The following is a 20,430-nucleotide window of genomic DNA, read 5'->3' on the forward strand; positions in this document are numbered from 1 at the left end:
AAAGCCAAATATGCCATACTTATATGTATGGATAAAATCAAGAAAGAATTTGCCAGTGTTATCTGAGATGAAAGTAGGAGTGGTACCAAATTACACAAAATATATACCTACATTACATAAATGTCAATCCAATTTCTAAAAAAACCAACCTGAAAGTAAAGACAATACTTACCTACATATTAATTCTTTATTCTCATTTTGGAAATAAGTATGAGGTACCTAGTTGTGGAAAATCACATAAAACTTCACTCGTTGAATGAGATGATGGGTACATCATCAAACGTCATGTCAATCAATTGCATTCCACAAAGTTGCAGGAAAATTTGAAAGAGCTGCCATATTTTTATTCAAGGTCAATAAACTTCCAAATTCAAATTTAAATGCACAACAGCCCAATTCGGAACCAAATTCGTCCAAAAAAGTGGGAAAATATTCTCAATCAATTCAGCGATCAAATTGTTTACATAAAGCTCGAGAAAGGCTCAATTTACTAGGTATATGCCATGAAATTCCCTTAGTGGAGAAGAGTTGTTTACATATCATGTGTGCAGCTGTAGCCTTAATAATTAGACTACCTATAGATAACAACGCATCATTCACTGTTAAATTTAGTTTTCAATCATATAGATCAGCTCCATGTACATCGATGAATAAACAGATATTGTCTCTCTGTTCGTTCATAACAACAGCCCACAGATACTTACCATTTTTTTTTCAACTTTTCAGTACTTCGCTAGGTATTGCTGTCAATATACCTACATCAATTCATCAAAATTGTCAATACCTACCTAATGATTAAAAAAATTGGCCCCACTGTGTTCCAAAATATTTCCCAGGTTTCAGGAATCATATCTTTCAATATTTGGGCATAAGTAAAAAGAAATATTTGCAAAAAAAAAACTTTCAAAACACGAATTTATTCAAAAATAAACTTTCAACCGATCAGTGGAACTCCCAAATGTGGTTCTGGATTTTGATGGCAATAGCATGAATCAAGACAGAATCTCAAATACTTTCATTTGGAACCTGCCCATTTTTCCAAAAAATATTAGGTAGCGACATGGCCCAAAAAACACGATTTTTTTTGAAAATGTCTCCTCTTTGACGACACATTTCTCCTCTCCATGGGCACTTTAGAAGCTAAGAAATTTGTTGGGTAATTACTTTCTATTCAAAATGAAGGTTTCTACTCAATTTGGTCAAAATCCGTGGATCGTAAATCGGGGGCAACTGGTAGCGTCAAAAATGCATCTTATTTCTCTCACTGACTGGGATATTTTCACGGATAGATTTTCATTTTCACGGAATCATGATTAGTACCTATCAAAACATACACCATCGGGTCTAATTTCAGGGACTGAATTCAAAATCAAAAATGTACATGTTTATGTTTTAAATGTAAAGATTTTTGGTGCGCCATTTCAGTCAATTACGTTGCACAGCGAACAGCGTTGAAAAATTAAAATCCAAAAATGTGGGAATGAAAGTTGAAAAATGAAAATCGTAAATCTTCGCATCTTTTAACGTTGTATTTTGCGATAATCATGATGGTAAGAACTAGGGCACCTATGAGGTATTATAGTTGAACTCACGTTGAAGCTTGAGAGTAGATATTCCAGTATAATATTTGAATTTGTATTAATTAATAAGAGTACCTATGTACTACTATGTAGGTATATGTATTTTACATTGGTCATTTCCTTTCTCCTTTTCAATGGAGTAGGTGGTAATTTATTTTTTCTTTTGGCATTGAAAATAAAAATGATACTATGTAATGTGCATGTGTACGATACCAAATAATTACAAATTACAACATTATTAAAAACGAAAACATTCACTCATCATAATGTTTTTTGCTGCTAAGAACAAGAACAAGTCGATGTGACTCAAATTTCAAATCAAAATTCTAAATCCAAAATACCTACATGTTATTAGGCAAGAATCAAGATCAAGAAATACGTAATAACGTATAAGTATACATCAATAGGATAATTATGAATGTTGAATAATTTAAATGTTCAATGTTCATAATTATCATACACGACTACAAGAGTGATCCCGAATACCATGCGAAGATGAAAAACTCCAAGTCATACGAATCCTTCCGAAGACTTCCGAAAAAAACATCCTCCAAATTATACTGTACCTAGTCGCCAGTTCAATACTATTCGCGATGTAGTATACCTATAACGTAAGAGTATCTATACGCTATTTAATGTAAAGTTCATTGAAGGTTCACTGTGAACCTTCTTAATATGTTCAGTGATTAATTTCACTAAAATAAATACCTATTGTTATTGTTTTTTGCTGCCGACTTTATTTGAGATGTTGCTCAAATTAATTACATCGTACGTAAGTTTTCATGTGAAAACCCAACAAAATTCTGTACATGTTCCATGGAAAATTTGAAAGATAAATACACTCAGCTCAATTTGAAAGATCAATTCAGAAAAGCGAACAATTAAAGACAATATTTAATCTTAAAACATTTTTATTCCATCAATTACTCATAACTGCATCGGCAGTGTGTGATTTACGAGAAAAACGGGAATTCGTGCGAGAAATCCTTTTCCTCAATACAAGGAAGGTTCCATAAAATGGGACCCCCACCCAAAGTAGCAACGCTGTAAAACCAAATATGAAACCAGGGTGCATTTTTTAATTCAATGAATGCGTTTTCGCCCTTTCTTCCTACTTTTACTGTACGACTACCACGATTGATTTGAATCCAGAATTCGCGCCATTCGTTGGGTGACAACAAGGATTCCATTTCAGCTACATTGTGAATATCCCACCCTCCCATGATAGTTGTTGTCGAAATATTCGTATTACCATATTGCGTGTTCATTACGCCCAGCAGTACACTATAAAAATTGAGAGATGGTCGACCGGGCTTGTATGTGGAAAACATCAGATGAGCGTTGCGTTCCGCTTTCACTTTGAATTTTAACTCAAGCATGCCATCTATTGCTGTTATTGGAAAAACATGTTCAAATTTTCCACTTGTGGTTTTCAGCATATTGCACTAAAGGAAATGAATAGCACATTTTACAATACAATAAAGTAGGTACATTTTGGTACACAGACATACTAGGTACAGTAATTTCTAAATTGTGGTAATATTACTAATATGACTATTTTTGATGCTGCTCAAATAGCATTGACATTGACTCAAGGCAAGATTGGCTCTGGTTTTTTTTTTCATCGATGACGACAACGCTGAGTTGGCGCGATTCCTCGGTCCTTCAGAATCGGATTCGTGAATTACGGTTCTCATACATGGGAGAATCGCGATTCTCCGATCCCGATTTTTTCACAAAATGAATCCGGTTCTTTTACAGTTCTCGATTCCCTCCGATTCTCAAATCTCATTTTGTTCAACTTCAGGATTAAACAAATGAATTTTAAATGTAATGAGTAATTTCCTCAACTATAGGTAGGTACATGATCACTTTGCTGTTTTCAATCTTTTGTTTGTTGCTGTGAGCAGGGAATCGGGAAGGCGCGATTCTCCATTAAAGAGAATCGGATTCTTACATTACTCGATTCTTTCGCTGCATGGAATCACTGATTCGCGATATTTTCACATATCACTATCAGCGGACTTGAAAATTTCATCAGTCCCAAAACTACAAAATGCAAATGCATCACTAAAAGCCATTAAAAACAGTGCATTTTACTGTTTTAACATGTGCCAATTAGTGAATAACACTTACAAGGAATCGAATAGAATCGAGAAGGTGCGATTCTCCATGAAAAGGGAATCAGATTCCCGCATTTATTTGTTAAATTGTGGGTAAAAAATGGGAAATAATAAGTTTAGATGAACTATGTTCTAAAATCTAAATACGAGTAGAGTGAGAACTAGAATTCTTATTTCGAGTCCATCTTTGTGACATCGTCTGAAATTACCTAATACGTTATCTAATAGTTTCAGCGAAATGATCGATTAAGTAAAATGTGTACCATTTCTCAATGCGAAACTCGCCTCAAAATTAAATATTTGGGAAGATGAATTCTCAATTATTCGCGAATTCTTTTCAGATCAATAGGTATACTTACTTACTTCCTTATTTCCATTTTAGATTTTGATACTTGGCTTAGTCGGCAACAGTGGATAAAATAGAAACGAGTGTTTTCATTAAAAGATAGGGGTGTAATGATTCGATAAAGGTTTTCAAAGTAATCTGTGTGCAATATCAATAGTTTCTTACACAATTGCATTTATCATGAGGTTGATGAGGTCCGAGAAGTTGATGAATTCCAAATCATATCAACAAACCGCATAAATAACTAAGAAGTACATAAATAAATTGAACTCTTCGTGGTCTTGAACGTAGGTACATATATGTAGGTACTTGGGAAAATCTAAACCAAAAGCTTCATCAAGTTACACATTTGATTTGATTTAAAACTGAAAAGCAAGCAAGAACATTTTTTTTTTTGGTGATCAAAACTTGCATACATCATCACAATGAAATTTAAAAATGATTCTCATACATTTTTGCCCGGTTTCATAATCATTAGAATATCGATAACAAGCTGAGTAGCAATGATGACAGTCGCAAAATCGTATGAAACCATGACGTCATAGTTGAAAAAAAAACGAGAGCCAATCCTCCCTTCAGCTCAGTCAATGCTAGTGCAAATTACAATATCTACACACAGAATGGAACCAAATAGGTATTATACGTATTAAGGAGTAAAACGCATCACTCTAGATATGGTGAAAAATAACAAACAAAAAAATTTGCAAAAATTGAAAAATGAAATTTTCACATTTCAAAAAGTTTTAGTTTTTTGAAAAAAAAAATCAAAAACCAAGCATCCTATAAAAAAACTAATGACATTGTGACGATTGGAATTTTAATTCTCTACACCCTTCGTTTCGCCTCCAGATCGATTTCTATGATTTTTATGACTTCATTTGAAAATTTTTCAAATTCAATTACGTAATTTCATCACATAAAATAGATGAAAATGATTCACATTAATGAGAAATTGCACATTTTAATTTCCTAGTATACGAAAACGGTAGAGTTTTTCACTGTTATGTGTTAAACATTACTTGAAGAGAATTCAATTTTTGATTTTTTGGTATGAAAAAAATCGAAATTCGATCATTTCTAACGCGACAAATTCAATTTTCATGCAACAATTTTCAGCTGTTTTCAGTATTTCACAACTTCTTAATTGAATGTCTCCGCGAGTATTGAAGCTAAGTATAAATCTGGTAATTATATCAATATAAAGAGAAGAAAATTCTGGATAGTGAATACTGAGAAAATTGAAAAAATAGGGTGTTACAAACTCTAAGGTTTTTGCGTGAAAATTAAAAAACGCGATTTTTCCCTATGCTCACTGTTGACTGTACAAGTTATCCCGTTTTTAGCATTTCAAGCGTTTGTCGCTAGATGTCAGCCACAAATCATCATAATACGTAGACGTACCTAAACTTGAATCAAACTATCCAAAAACGTAGAAATTATTATACTCGTACTATGTATCATGTAAAAATGCTTACATCATAGTATGGTAATACGAACTCGATTGCAGTGTAATGATGGCTATACTTAGGTATTAGGCATAGGCACCTACCTACTGTATGGAACCTAAAAGAAGATCTACATAGCAGAGCTTCTCGTACCACAAAGTATAGTAACCAATACATTTCAATTTTGTTCAAGTTACCAAACAGTATAGTAATTCGTACTAGATCCTTCCTAAGGAAGCAGTTCACTAACTATAAGTATTTTGTGTATAAATTTCCCCACAAATTTCGTTCAGTGTCTGACAACATTTTGTACTACCGAATTCTGTATAGTCAGTTGTCAGTCTTGTAATAGGTAAGGTAGAGTGGGGTAATTGCCAAGCACTTTTTGATTAGTGACACTTTGAGAGGGCTCTGTGAGAAGACTATCGCACGGATGAAGCTGAAATTTGTACCACTTATACTTCAGGGGGTTTTCTATGTATCAATGGTAAAATTTTTTTGCATTTTCAACACACTCACTGTATTCTACGTGTCATTTGCTAACTTTTGATGTATTCGTGGTCTTGATTCGTTAAATAATTTGATAACTTTTCCACTTCCCAAAAAAATTTTTAGGGGAGTGAAAAAATGTTGAAAAATTATTGTTTTTAAAACTTGCTAAAATGAACAAAAAATCAACTATTGATCATTTCTAATATTTTTCGTCAAATATATTAGTACAGTAGACTTCCGCTTATCCGGCTTCCGCTTATCCGGACAGCCGTATTATCCGGACGAAAAGAAATTCTCCTTATTATCCGGACTTTTCGATTATCCGGACAAAATCCGTATTATCCGGACAAGTATACATGAATTACATACGAGTACATGCTCAAAAATTTTTGTTATCATTGTTTTTGGTTTGTTTTTCTCTATTTTGTGAAGAAATAAAATTCATCTTTTGCACCTTTCATTAAAAATTACAAAAATACACCATTATCATCAAAAAAACAGTCACTTTCGGCCAAAAATTCAACCAAAAACATATTAATCCGTATTATCCGGATTTTTGCTTATCCGGACATCCAAATTCCCCAGTTAGTCCGGATAAGCGGAAGTCTACTGTAAAACATTAAAAAGGAGTAATAATTTTAAAATTCAGTAAAACTGTTGATCACTTCTCTAACCCGTAACTCGTCATGTGACCGTGGGAGTTTATTTTTTTTGTAATTTTGAATCATTTTCAAGTTATTTAAGGCAAACAAATATTTTTGGCAAGTGCAAAAATGAAAGAAAAATTGTTTTTGCAATCACCCCGAGTTACGGCCAAAATAAAAAAAATTTCAAATTGCGACATCTTACTTTAAACTTGAATCCTTCATGACCCTAAATCGTGAAAATTTCAGATAAATCGACAGTTTTTTCTATTTCACATGCATTTTTTAAGAAACACCTGTCACTTTACTTATGAGTGGTTTCAACATGCTTTGATAAAAGTGTTTACTACGGGGCGACAAGTTGAACCCCGTGACTTGTGACTTGTGACCAAGTGAATATGTGAGGGCGCATATGGAAAGGGACAATTCGACCAAAAAAAAAAAGTTCTCTGAAATTGTTGTAGGAACTCTGTAAAGGGTTCCTACAACAATTTTAGAGAACTTTTTTTTTTTTATTTTGGTCATAAGGACCCTTTCCGTATGCGCCCTCACATTATGTTGGTAAAGGTTGTAGTCCAGGAAAATTAGATGAAAAAAAAGGGTCATTGGGAATAGCGAGATAGAAAGCTGAATTTTGGTATACTGGTCCATTTTTTTGTGCTGAACACGAATCCGATGAGTCCCCGGTCGTCCCTGGTGAGCGTTCTCCCCTATTGTGGATCTAAGCCCCCAAAACCAGTTTTTTTGCAATTTTCTCCCCCGCATTGCATTTTAGCGAAAAATATGTGGTTAGATAAAAGAGTCTACGTCAAATTTCCGATCCAATGATATATCAACTTTCCTTCTACCCCCCAAGGGGGGTGGAGCAGGAACCATTCAAATGTGAGGGGTTTTCTAAAAAACACAAAAGGGCTATCGGCGCATAAGAGGAGTGAAATGTGCCCTGAGAGCGTTCGGGTTGATATCAGCATTGAAAGTGGGTAGCATCGAGAAACTACCCCGTGAAAATTTTCAGATCCACACCACCTCCCCTTTTTGCGGAACCCCCCTTTTTTGAAATTTTGTAATAGTGGTAAATAGAGGGAACGACAATAATAGTGAAGATGAGAACGACTTGACTATGGTGATTATGGTTAAAATTACTCCCAGGGAAAGGAGATTTTCCCTGGTTGTTGCTAGCTCGAGAGAATGAGTGTCGCTGACTCCTATACAACTATTCATCATTAAAAAGAGAGGTTTAAATAAAGATCACCTCTAGAACAATATGTACATTTAGTTTATTCTGATTTTTTTACATAATTATACAAATTTATACTCAGAGAGTTATATGGATAAAATGCTATTTAACGTACAAAGTACAACTAGGCAATCTATTACACGCTAGTGTTAGAGAAATAGCTACAATATGTCACTAAAGAGGCGTAAGGCCTTGTGCGTAAGAATATTTATATACTTACCCTATTGAAGGAGCAATAAATCGTTCCTTGCGTCTGTGTAAGCTGATTAGGCTTACTGCACATGATTTTATGACAATCACGTCATAAAACCCAGAAAAGAATGGGCGGCAATTATCTTGCGATAATTACGGCAAAACACTGTACACTTTCACACCCCTACTGAACGGCTCACGAATACTAGGCCTTATTGGTGTGTACATATCCTACTCTGCACTTTTACCTGATATCGCTGTGTTACATCCAGAATCGTTACATGCGAGTCGAAAATACCCTGTCCCACAACGACATAACGGGGGACAAGTTAATATCAATTATATTAACCCTCGAGGGGGTTACAACGGGGGAAGAATGTACGGCACAACCTAAATTATATGGATTGAATGGCACTTGACTAGATCCTATCATCGCGAATAATAAGAACTTGTCTATTAAGATGGAGATTCGACAACCGGTGACACCACACTGGACCTCTGGTCCTGTGCATAACGACGACGCGAGAAGGCTCTTAAGAAGATGTTACCACTTCAGAAGACTTGAACGAACTCATCTTTCTTTCTCATCTGATGATCCGTCGCGGTACTCGCTCGGATCATCGTGGGAGTTAACACGTAGACCTTGACCATAAAGAGGTGGATCTTATTTCTCCTCTTTTAAGGGGAATACATTAAAACCGGTATGGAGGAGCTTCTAGCAATTTCCCCCTACGCGGTTGGGCCATACCTGTACCTTACAATTTCAGTAACACTTTTCTCAGCCCCATTTCAACCGATTTCGAAAATTTTTCTGGAGGTTATGTATATCCTTGATAGGTATCCCCACAAAAATTTTCAACCCCTCCCCTCATATTTACCCCTCAAAATGGCGTTTTTTCCATTTTTTTTATGCCTATTAACAATCAAGATTGCGAAGTACAATTTTGTAAACACGTTTTTTGGATGTATTTTTGGCCCCCAAACATCATTTACTATATTAGAAATTTTTGCTTTGGTGCGCCGTGGTGAAAACTTGGAATAATGTATCGTAGGGGGGTGGGGGTGAAATGGCAATTTTGAAAAAAAAAACTATTAATGAGTAGGGTATCGTTTTCATATGATTCGATACCACTGAGCACGAATATGACCTCAGATTTTCTGCTACACTCACCTACCCCTCTCCAGAGCCCCTCAACCCCCCTCAATTTTCACGATTTTTGAAATATAGTTATTTTGATGACATTGGTGTCGTTTTCATATGATTCGATACCGCTGAGCACGAATATGACCTCAGATTTTCTGCTACACCCACCTACCCCTCCGTGGAAAATTTGAAAGATAAATAGGTACACTCAGCTCAATTTGAAAGATCAATTCAGAAAAGCGAACAATTAAAGACAATATTTAATCTTAAAACATTTTTATTCCATCAATTACTCATAACTGCATCGGCAGTGTGTGATTAAAAACATGAATCCGTCTGTCACCAAAAATCTTACCACGAGAAATCTTTTTCCTCAATACAAGGAAAGTTCCATAAAACAGTGGAACCCCCATTGAAAGTAGCAACGCTGTAAAACCGAATATGATACGTGGGTGCATTTTTTAATTCAATGAATGCGTTTTCACCCTTTCTTCCAACTTTTATTGTACCAGGACCAGGATTGATTTGAACCCAGAATTCGCGCCATTCGTTGAGAGACAACAGGGATTCCATTGTTTTTGAAGCTGTATTGATACTACCCCACCTCGCTAGGATAATTGATACCGATTTACTCGTATTGGTCTCTAAGTGCGAAATTAAGCCCAGGACTATATGATAAGTATCGCTAAATGATTCATCGAACCTGCGCGCGGAAAACTTCAGATCGCACCTCGGGAGTAATAAGGTCACATCTCAAAAAAGTGAAATTTTACAGGAGAGTGATTTTCTTTTTTTTAAAAACTTGATTCATTATTTTCATCAACTTATAATCAATTGTGAGGAATGAATAGCATGTCATTTTGAAGATTGGGTATCCTACCTTCATTTAGCATACGAATATTTTGAAAAATAAACTCTTAAAGAGGAAATATTTCAATGTTTGGAAAACATTTTGAGTTATAACCTTTCATAAAAAGTGATCTGGAGGCGAAAATAAGCGTCAAAAAAAAATTTCATGATAACAAAATTGTAGAGAATTAAATTTCCAATCGACATAGTGTCGTTAGTTTTTTTCTAGAGTGCTTAGTTTTTGAGTTTTTCTCAAAAAACTAAAATTTCAATGTATATGCAAATTCATTTTTCTGAAAAGTGATCAATTTAAAAAAATGTTTTCATTTAGTACAAACCAATAAAAAATGCACTCCTTGTGATTATTTTACATCTTAAAAACGTTCAAAACATTCGAAACTGTTTTCTGACACTTTGTATGTGCGAATTTTACTCAAAGAAAGATGAGTTTTTTGAGATGTGACCTTATTACTCCAAACAACTTGCAATGTTGTAGAAATTTTGAGTTAGGCCCTTTGCATTTTTTACATGATCTAAGCAGCATACCCGACTCAAAGTGTTATTTTTGGTTGCAGGGGGTCATACAAACCCCAAAAATGCAAAAACATCAAAATCGATTTTTTTTGAGATGTGACCTTATTACTCCAAACAACTTGCAATGTTGTAGAAATTTTGAGTTAGGCCCTTTGCATTTTTTACATGATCTAAGCAGCATACCCGACTCAAAGTGTTATTTTTGGTTGCAGGGGGTCATACAAACCCCAAAAATGCAAAAACATCAAAATCAATTTTTTTTGAGATGTGACCTTATTACTCCCGAGGTGCGAGATAAGCGTTGCGTTCCGCTTTCACTTTGAATTTTAACTCAAGCATGTCATTTATTGCTCTTATTGGAAAATAATGTTCAAAGTTTTCACTTCTGGTTTTCAGCATATTGCACTAAAGGAAATGAATAGCACATTTTACAATACAATAAAGTACATTTTGGTACACAGACATACTAGGTACAGTAATTTCTAAATTGTGGTAATTATAGACACTGGACCTGCGGAATAAGACAGCCAACTGCAGGCCGAGGGGAACTGAAACGGTAAAGAAAAATTGAGTAACGCCAATTTATCCCCGCTGGATGCTCTTGACTGCGCTGTATTTTGCATGTATTTTGTTCAAGAATTCGACAACAGCGCAGCCAAGAGCACCCAGCGGGATAAATTCGCGTTACTCAGGATATTTTGCTTTTGCCAAGATGGCTGCCAGTTGGTTGTCTTATACGCAGGTCCAGTGTCTATCTCTATAGTGGTAATATTACTAATATGACTATTTTTGATGCTGCTCAAATAAGATCTACTAGGTAGCAGAGTTTCTCGTACCACAAAGTATAGTAATCTATTCGGACGTAGCGCGCGGAGTGGCTGAACTCTGGTGGCAAAATTGAAAAAGTGCGAAAAGGTGAAAAACAAACCCTGCGCCATCCCCTCTGCCCTCCTGAAGAAGGAACGGAAAATTTAGAAAAATTTTGTGATCGGTGGCCGACGTTTGTTGTTCACATTTTCGTTACCTACTTAACAGCATGCAGACTAGCGCTCCATATCTATTCTACGTCCCAATACATTTCAATTTTGTTCAAGTAAACCAAACAGTATAAATAGTAATTCGTACTAGGTCCTTCCTAAGGAAGCAGTTCACTAACTATGAGTATATTTTGTGTAAAAATTACCCCACATTTCTTCAGTATCTGACAACATTTTGTACTATCAAATTCTGTATAGTCAGTTGTCAGTCTTCCTATACTTATTAATAGGTACTTAGTTATTTCCCCCAAAATTCTCATTTCACCTCCTCTACGACACATTTTTCCAATTTATTGCCATAGCGTACCAAAGCAAAAATTTCAGAAAAAATATATGATGTTTAATTGTTTAGGGATCAAAAATGCATCCAAAAAACATGTTTCCAAAATAGTAGATACCTTTGCAATCTTTTCATTGTTAAAAAGCATAAAATAAGTGCAGAACAAACGCCATTTTGAATGGTAAATATGAGCGGAGGGGGTTGAAAATTTGTGTGGAGATACGTCTCATAAATGTCTACAACATACTAAAAAATTTTAAAAATCGGTTCACATCGGGGCTGAGAAAATAATTTTTATTGTAATTTCAGACAGGTGGGTTTTCCCGAAAAGGGTAGGGGCTAGGGGTCTGAAACTTTCCACATGAAAGTTTCTTGATGGTAAACATATTCCCTGCAAATATCGACCCAATAGCTCTCGGGGGCCATTTCACCTCTCTTATGCTGAGTTCCGTTTACGAAAAAAAGGGAGGGGCGTATCACGCATTGGGAGGGTCGTACAAAAAATTTTATGAAATCAATTTTATGTAAAATTATACGCTCTTTAAAATTGTATAGAGCTAATTTTTCGAAATAAATGATAGGAAACAAGAAAAACGCGAAAAACTGTGTTTGGGGGCACTATAACGTGGATCCGGGGGAGAAGCTCCACGTGAATTTTGGGTGGGTTTCAGTATGTTAATCAGGACACCATCCTGAGCGTTTTGGCGCAAAAAAAAATTTCCCCTAATTTATTACAACTTGAGTTCTCAACTTCTCATATGAGCTAATTTGACTGGACTACGTAGTATTGTAAAATGCTGAAAACGGATGAAAATACTGAAAATTGCTACACAATAAATTGAATTTGTCGCGTTGGAAATGGTCGAAATTCATTTTTTCTTATACCAAAAAATAAGAAATTTCTATAGGTACATAATAGCAAAAAATCCTACGGTTTTTGCGTAAAAATTTAAAAACGCGATTCTTCCCTACGCTCTCTGTACAAGTTATCCCGTTTTCAGCATCTCAAGCGTTCGCCGCTAGATGTCAGCCACGAATCATCATAATAAACTTGAATCAAACTATCCAAAAAAGTAGAAATTATTATACTATGTATCATGTAAAAATTCTTACCTACATAATAGTATGCTAAAACAAACTCGATTGCAGTGTAATGATTGCTATACCTACTTACTGTATAGTAAAAGAAGATCTACTAGGTAGCAGAGCTTCTTGTACCACAATGTATACCTATTACCTAGTTATCAATACATTTCAATTTTGTTCAAGTTACCAAACAGTATAGTAATTCGTATTAGATCCTTCCTAAGGAAGCAGTTTACTAACTATAAGTAGGTATATTTTGTGTACAAATTACCCCACAAAATTTCCCCAGTGTCTCACACACATATTGACAATCTAAATCTGTGTAAGGTTCCCATCTTCTGTCCGCAGAATTATCTACAAAAAACAAAATTGATAAGTGCGGGAAAAGAAATACCCAAATGTTGGTATACTTGATAAGTAACAATAGGCAGTTGTTCAGACCGATTCTTTTGATAACATTTTGAAGTATTTTGTTTTAATTAAGTCCATATCTCGGAGATTTTTGAACAAATTTTGAAATTTCAAAACATTTTCCACACATTTTGCGCTCTCACTTACTAAACATGCTAGGTACTTTTTTTGATGCAAAGGTTGAAAATACGAGTATGTGTAATTTAGAATTACCAGATCACGAATCCGTCTTTTTTACCGGAGAAGGAAGACTACATCACTGAAAATTTGGAAAGAAAAAATTCAAAAGAAGTTCAATTTTGGAAATTTGATAGCAACTTTCAGTTGGGCAAGTTTGATAGGTAGGTACCATCTTGTTATCTACCAATTTCAAAAAATCGTAATCAATCTCTTTTTCCCTATACTTACAGTATGACACATAAGTAGTGCCGCGTGGTTTTTAAAGGATTTTAAAAGCGACCATGAGGCCCATGCACAGGGTATCCACAAATTGGAAAACCGGTTTGGTCAAAAAATTCAAACTGGTTTTTATTGGCGCCATGTAGGTATTCTACACACTAAGGCGACAAAACCGTGATATGAATTTTTTGAAACTGGTTCATAAATTCACAACCAGTAAATAAAAAATACCCAAAAATTGTAGATAGTAAAAAAAGCTTGAAACAAAAGTTGAAGAGTGACAAATTGAACCATTTTTGCTGATATGTAGGATTTTGAAAATGGCTAATTAACTTGCAACCAGGCAACTTTTGATGGTTTGTTGCGATTTAATGAACCCGTTTCAAAATTTGATCAGCAAAAATGGGTCAATTTTTTACACTCTACAACTTACGTTTCAAACTTTTTTCTCTATCCCTTTTAAGTGATTGTCAAAAACATGGTTGCTGAATGCGAACCAATGAACCGGTTTCAAGATGCGATTACAAAGAATTGTGTGTTATTTTTCACAATCTGATACCTACTTTTGTTTCGAGCTTTTTTCTCGATCTACAATTTTTAGGTAATTTTTGATAACGGGTTGCAAATTAATGAACCGGTTTCAAAATCCGATCAGCGAAAATGGTTCAATTTTTCACGCTCTACAACTTTTGTTTCAAGCTTTTTTCACTATCTACAATTTTTGAGTATTTCTTTGTTAAATGGTTGCGAATTAATGAACCAGTTTCAAAAAATTCATATCACGTTTTTGTCGCCTTAGTGTGTAGAATACATTGCGCCAATAAAAACTAGTTCGAATTTTTTGACCAAACCGGTTTTCCAATTTGTGGACACCCTGTGCATGGGCCTGAAATTTTCAAGGTCGCTTTTGAAAGCCCTTATTTTTTCCTACTCAACGTCGTTTCATTCATCTCTCTAGCTCTTTCCATTTAAGAATATAAGCCACCGGGCACTACTTTTGTGACGTACTGCAGAATATAATTTTTTTTTATAAACGTGAAAAATAAATTTAAAAAAAAATAGTTTGTACTTTATAAGCTATTGCTCCGAACTTTTAAATGTGTCGGTCTGGAAAGTCTTCGATGAAGAAAAACTGTATATTTTTACAGCGCCAACTGTCGTTAGATTCAGTCAACAGCTTTATAAAATACCTATGCACGTCCCCTCCAAAAAATCCAAATATCTTCCGCGCTCGTGTCATTTCAATGGACCAGAGCATGAAGTTTATGAGAAGGGGAGGGGAGTTGATGCATTGAATTTAAGTCCATACTAGTTGCACAAATGGCGCGAAATGTAATATTCATTAAAAACTTACAAGGAACAACACACCCATTTTCTTGTAAATTTCGAAAACATCCTTACCCGTTTTGTTACCACTGACTCCAGACGCCGCATTTGTGATGATTAAAACAACACCAATCGCGTAAATCTGTGAAAGCATTTTGAATAAATTAATCTTACAATAGTGTCACTTTCCTGCAGGGATGGAAAGCTGAAAGAAGGAACTTTTGTCTTTAGCTTTTAGCTTTCAAAAATCCCAAGCTTCTTCAGCTTTTAGCTTTTCAATTTTTTTTAATGAGGTGAGTGAATAGAAAGGAATGGAAACTCACAACCACGAGAAAACTGAAAGTTGAGAAAAGTAAAACGTGAAAATCAAAAAAGAACAGAAACCGAACCAAATGAATTTGTAGAAAAGCTGAAAGAAAGCTGAATAAATCAAGCTTTTGGCTAGAGCTTTTAGCTTTTAAAAATCTTGACCTTCTTCAGCTTTCAGGTTTTAGCTAGCTTTCCATCCCTGCTTTCCTGCACTGGGGAGGGGAGGGGGGTAAGAAAAAATTGGTTGGAACAGCAGAAGAATGACTGGTGATTTAAAATATGTACGTAATATTAAAAACATTTCAAATCGGCTGTAGGATATTTCCTACATACAATTTGATGCGCTCAAAAACGAATGAAAAAACTCATCAAATATATAATTTTTTGAATTTTTGACCTTGACCAACCACTTTGAAAAATATTCAAAATATTCAAGTGTAAGTATACACCTATCAAAAATGTTATGGCTTGAGATCACATTTAGGAGAAAAATCTTGCCTGCGCAGCTTCTAACTTCGGAATAACAACGGATTGAAATTTTCTTTCGAGCTTTTGAAATGCAACGCAAATATTTCAAACAATATTGGTCAACATTAGATTGAATAGGTAGAAATTTTTTGAGTGAAAATACGATTTTTTTGTATATGATGCGAAGGAAAGTGTGGTCGAATTTTTTAGCTCTAAAAATTGTTTTTGGTCTCTCAAAGATAAATATTTTTAGAATCCAATCCAAGAGCAGAAACGCCGATACAGGGTGTCTACAAGGTAGTGAAATTGGTGAAAAGGTAGTGATTTTGAAAGTCGTTAGTGAAAGTAGTGAAAAAGTATGTTTTTCAGCAACTTTGCTTGAAAGGTAGTGAAAAATGAAAAAAAAGTGGAAAATCCGATTTTCCATTCATAAAAAATTTTGTAGAAAAGAGCTTATTTGTCGACTTTTTTAGAACTTGAATGACAAATTTTTAAAAGCTTTTGCTCTTCTTTTTCTGTATTTGTTTTTTTACTTCTTGAAACATGAATTTTTGATAGCTTTTTGGGCTCGTTATTTTAAAAAAATAATAATAATTCAAGTTTTCAAATTTTGAAGCAAACATAATAAACTTTTTCATTCATTAGTCATTACACAAAAAAACAACGTTTTTCTACCCCTAGAAATACTACTTTTCGAGAGATTATGCCCGAGCGAACATTTTGAATTAAAAAAAAAATTATTCGCATTCCGTTTAGAAGTTCTTTATTCGCCAAACTTCATAACAGTAACAAGAACCTTAAAGGTGAAAATAAAATCAAAAATTCAAATGATGAAATTATATTCTCGACGCCCGCTTGCTTGAAAAAAAATATTGGGATGTTTGAAGACATCAAGCTTCCTTTATAGTGGCCGTGGAATCATCATCATCATCATCATATATATTAAAAGAATTTGTGAAATCTGGTGACAATCCGCCAGCCTCTCCTACTGAACCGATTTTGCTCAATTTTTTTTTAAAATGTTCCTTATCACATGTAGATGTGTTATGAAGCATTTAGAATTCAAAATTATTCATTTTGAGCCCAAAAAATTAAAAATGCATTTTTTTGAACAATTTTATCTTCGATCTTTGGCCGAATATTCTAATTTGCTAGGCATTTTCTTTATCATCGAATAGTAAACAAAAACTTAAGGCTTCACAGCCAAGTATTTATCAAAGTAGTAAATCCTTCTAACTATCAAAAAAAAAAAAAAAAATACTGGCAGTTTTCAACTTATCAATTGACCAGATTCAAACAATATCATAAATCAATCTGAGAAGTCAAAATTTTGGTTGAGAATGGGGATTTCAGGCCATGTTTTTTCTAAAAATTGAGATCCATGCAGAGGCAGACATCTCGATTTAATGATTTATCATGTGTAATTAGGAGATTTGATCAAAATTTGTGACTCATTGTACCCGTTGGGGTGGGGGGGGGATGTTGAGAGTCAAATTTGAAAATTAGTTTGCCAAAAAGAGACTAGAAAAGGGTCTTAATTTTTTAAAATTTTCAAATTGTAGGTTTCAGTCTTCTGTTAATCATGACGAGAAGTTACATTTTTAAAATTTTAGCCAATTATCAACCTTGAGCCTCATAATCACCTACTCCATAGAAAACTTCAGAGACAGATTTAGGTACTTAAAGTTGGATCAGTCTCGAGATATGCGCCTTCGACTTTGACCCCCCGCGATTATTTCTGACATTGCAATTTTGAATAAAGTGCAGATGTGGCCTTTTTATTTGATTTTGTGTACCTACCTATTTAAATAATTGTTTGAAATATTTTATCATCGGTTCTCTATATAACCTTTAGCTAATTACGAGCATGTATTTCAAAACTTTTTGATGAAAAATAGAGACTTTTTGACAATTTTTTGGCAGCAAAGTAGGAAAGGATTTTTGCAATTTCTGATGAAAAAGGCAATTCTAGGAAAAATAAAACGAGACTGACAATTTTAATAAAAGGGGTTTTCTGCATGAGAGTTTCTGGCAGAAAAGCGAGACATTTGGACAATTTTTTTAAAAAACAAAGAGTTCGAAATTTTTTTAAAAAACAACTAGGTAGGTAAGTATGTAGGTACAGTAGGTACATATGATTTTTACAATTTTTGGCGAACAGCAGAATTTTGACAATTTCGGCAGCAAGAAGAATTTTGTGAAAATTATTGGCAAAAAAAAAAAAGATACTTGGCAAGTTATTTCTTGCAAATACTTACCTAAGCTGAGCTTTTAGATAGGTAATTTTATTTTGGAGAAAAAATTTTAAAGCAAAAATTAGTTAATTTTAGTAAAAATGAAAAATTTTTGAGAATACCTAATAAATTAAGTAGGTATCTACACCTTTTCTCAATTTTTTTTACAAAAAGTGAGATTTTTCACTTTGAAACATAATTATGGGAATTTTACGTTGTAAATAGAGTTTTCAACAACAACTGAGAATTTTTACAAATTTAAGGAAAAAGCAAAACTGGCTATTTCTGGAGGAAATCGCGAATTTTTCAATTAGACAAAAAATGATACTTTTTCGCAATCTTCGTTGAAAATGGTATGCATTTTTTAGTCATTGATATTTTTTCATGCAAAAAATGGGATTTTTAGGTAATTTTTAGGAATAGGAATGAATACTTCTTGATTTTTTTTGGCGAAAATTTTTTTCAGGTGAAAAGTGCGTTTTTTGGATAAACATTTTTTTTTTAATTTTATGTTGATTATTCAAGGGGGGTTGGGCCGCGAAGCGGCCAGGGGGCGAAGCCCCCTAGTATTTCTACAGAAAAGACAAATGTGTACATTCAAATGGAAGCATTTATACTGGCTGTAGAATTTTATCAATTTTCTATGGAAAAGTTAAAATTTTTTAACTTTTCCATAGCAAAGTGATAAATGAGATGAAGATTGAAAACTTTTTATTAAAGTGAATAATCATCAGAATTTATAAGAAATGTTATTATTTTACAAGTTTAGAGGTTCAAAAGTGATTAAAATTGAGTTTGAAAAAATTCCACGATTTTCTGTAGAAATTTTCTATTGCCAGCTTATCGCCACTATAAAGGAAGCTTCAGAAAAGCGAAAAATTTGAATGTAAAATTTTGCCTCGCCCACTCCCTCCTCCACAGTTTTGAAAAATCCGAAGTAGGTACCTACCTATTTAAAAAATGTGACATGCTAAAAATCGTGCTAAAGTCCTGTTTTTTTATTTTGACTGAAAAATCACCGCAAAAAATGAAAAAAAAACTGCATCTTTCATGTTTGAAAAAATTTCATTCTCGTAAACATGTAGCGATGGTTTTAAAATCATTGAATTGGTTTCAAATTAATGAAAACGCGTTCTTTAATGTGAAAAATTGAATTACAAAGTCCAAACCAAAAAATGAAAAAGCGATGGGGGGGGGGGGTAAAAATGTTTTAGAAGATGGTGATATTTTTTTGAAAGGGAAGTGAAATAGTAGTGATTTTCGGTCAACAAAATTCCTGTAGACACCCTGCGATACTTATTTCACAACTTCCATCATAATTCTAACTGGGTAAGTAAGTGAAAATAAAATTTTTATCAGCCAGAAAGAAATCAATGCACATTATCTAACTCAGCTAACACCTAAATATATGTGAGGGCGCATACGGAAAGGGTCCTTATGACCAAAAAAAAAAAAAAAAAAAAGTTCTCTGAAATTGTCGTAGGAACCCTTTACAGAGTTCCTACAGCAATTTCAGAGAACTTTTTTTTTTTTTTTTTTTTTGGTCGAATGGACCCTTTCCGTATGCGCCCTCACATATGATATCTGAATTTTTTTACGTTTTTTATGATTAAAATTTTCACCAAGCATACTACCAAATTGTAAGACACCTCCACACGTATTGAAATGCGAAGAATGTGTGTATGTATAGACTATTTGCTTACCCGCTTCACGTTTGCTTTCCAATCCATCTGTGAATCTCGTTCACCTTGAATTTGAAAATCCACGTAAAATTTCTTCCAAGTTTGATCGAAAATTATTTCAACGTACCTAAATTAGATATGTACTAAACTCGAGTTCAAACTTTAATGCAACACGTCTGGTTGTATATGCAAAAACAGAATGCAAATTTCTACAAAGCGTTCATCGTACTTTTATATCAATTCATTCCATAAACATAAAGTAGATTGCTGGTTAGCCAAGCCTTGAAAATTACCTAATTAAATTTCAATAATAACGTGGGAGAAAAATGACGTTAATCGCAGTATGCTGTTGAGGCCATTTACCCCGGCTCGAGTTACTAACAATGAAGAAAATCGGACCTCACGCAATATTTAATCAAAAGAAACACTCGATTGTGCAAAAATTATATTATTACATCACACAGTCTTCGGTTACAACACGGAAACCCATACCTACAACGATGCAATAAAAACACTTGAGGAGTTTGGTATCAAAGTTAGAGAAACGCCATGAAGTTAGTTTTGAGAAAATTGAGGTTTTTTATCAAATACGTCGGTAATTCTCAAAAAAAG

The 20,430-nt window shown here is 34.1% G+C and overlaps 1 protein-coding gene across 2 annotated transcripts; it reads right to left on the minus strand.

Moving 5' to 3' along the window:
* Positions 1–2,473: 2,473 nt before the first annotated feature.
* Positions 2,474–20,062, minus strand: LOC135839165 (uncharacterized). 2 transcript variants are annotated; one of them, XM_065355064.1, is made up of 4 exons: positions 19,840–20,062; positions 15,201–15,267; positions 13,261–13,343; positions 2,474–3,025 (listed from the first exon to the last, which is right to left on the minus strand). In XM_065355064.1, exons 1-4 carry the CDS (start codon positions 19,864–19,866, stop codon positions 2,534–2,536), a joined length of 669 nt encoding a protein of 222 aa, XP_065211136.1. In that variant the 5' UTR covers positions 19,867–20,062; the 3' UTR covers positions 2,474–2,533. The 2 variants fall into 2 exon arrangements, 1 of the variants encoding a protein (XP_065211136.1); XR_010557546.1 differs by lacking the exon at positions 2,474–3,025 and adding an exon at positions 7,886–10,991 and having other exon boundaries at positions 19,840–20,055.
* Positions 20,063–20,430: the final 368 nt, after the last annotated feature.

The sequence above is a fragment of the Planococcus citri genome, chromosome 3, assembly GCF_950023065.1.
Source record: "Planococcus citri chromosome 3, ihPlaCitr1.1, whole genome shotgun sequence".
NCBI lineage: Eukaryota > Metazoa > Arthropoda > Insecta > Hemiptera > Pseudococcidae > Planococcus > Planococcus citri.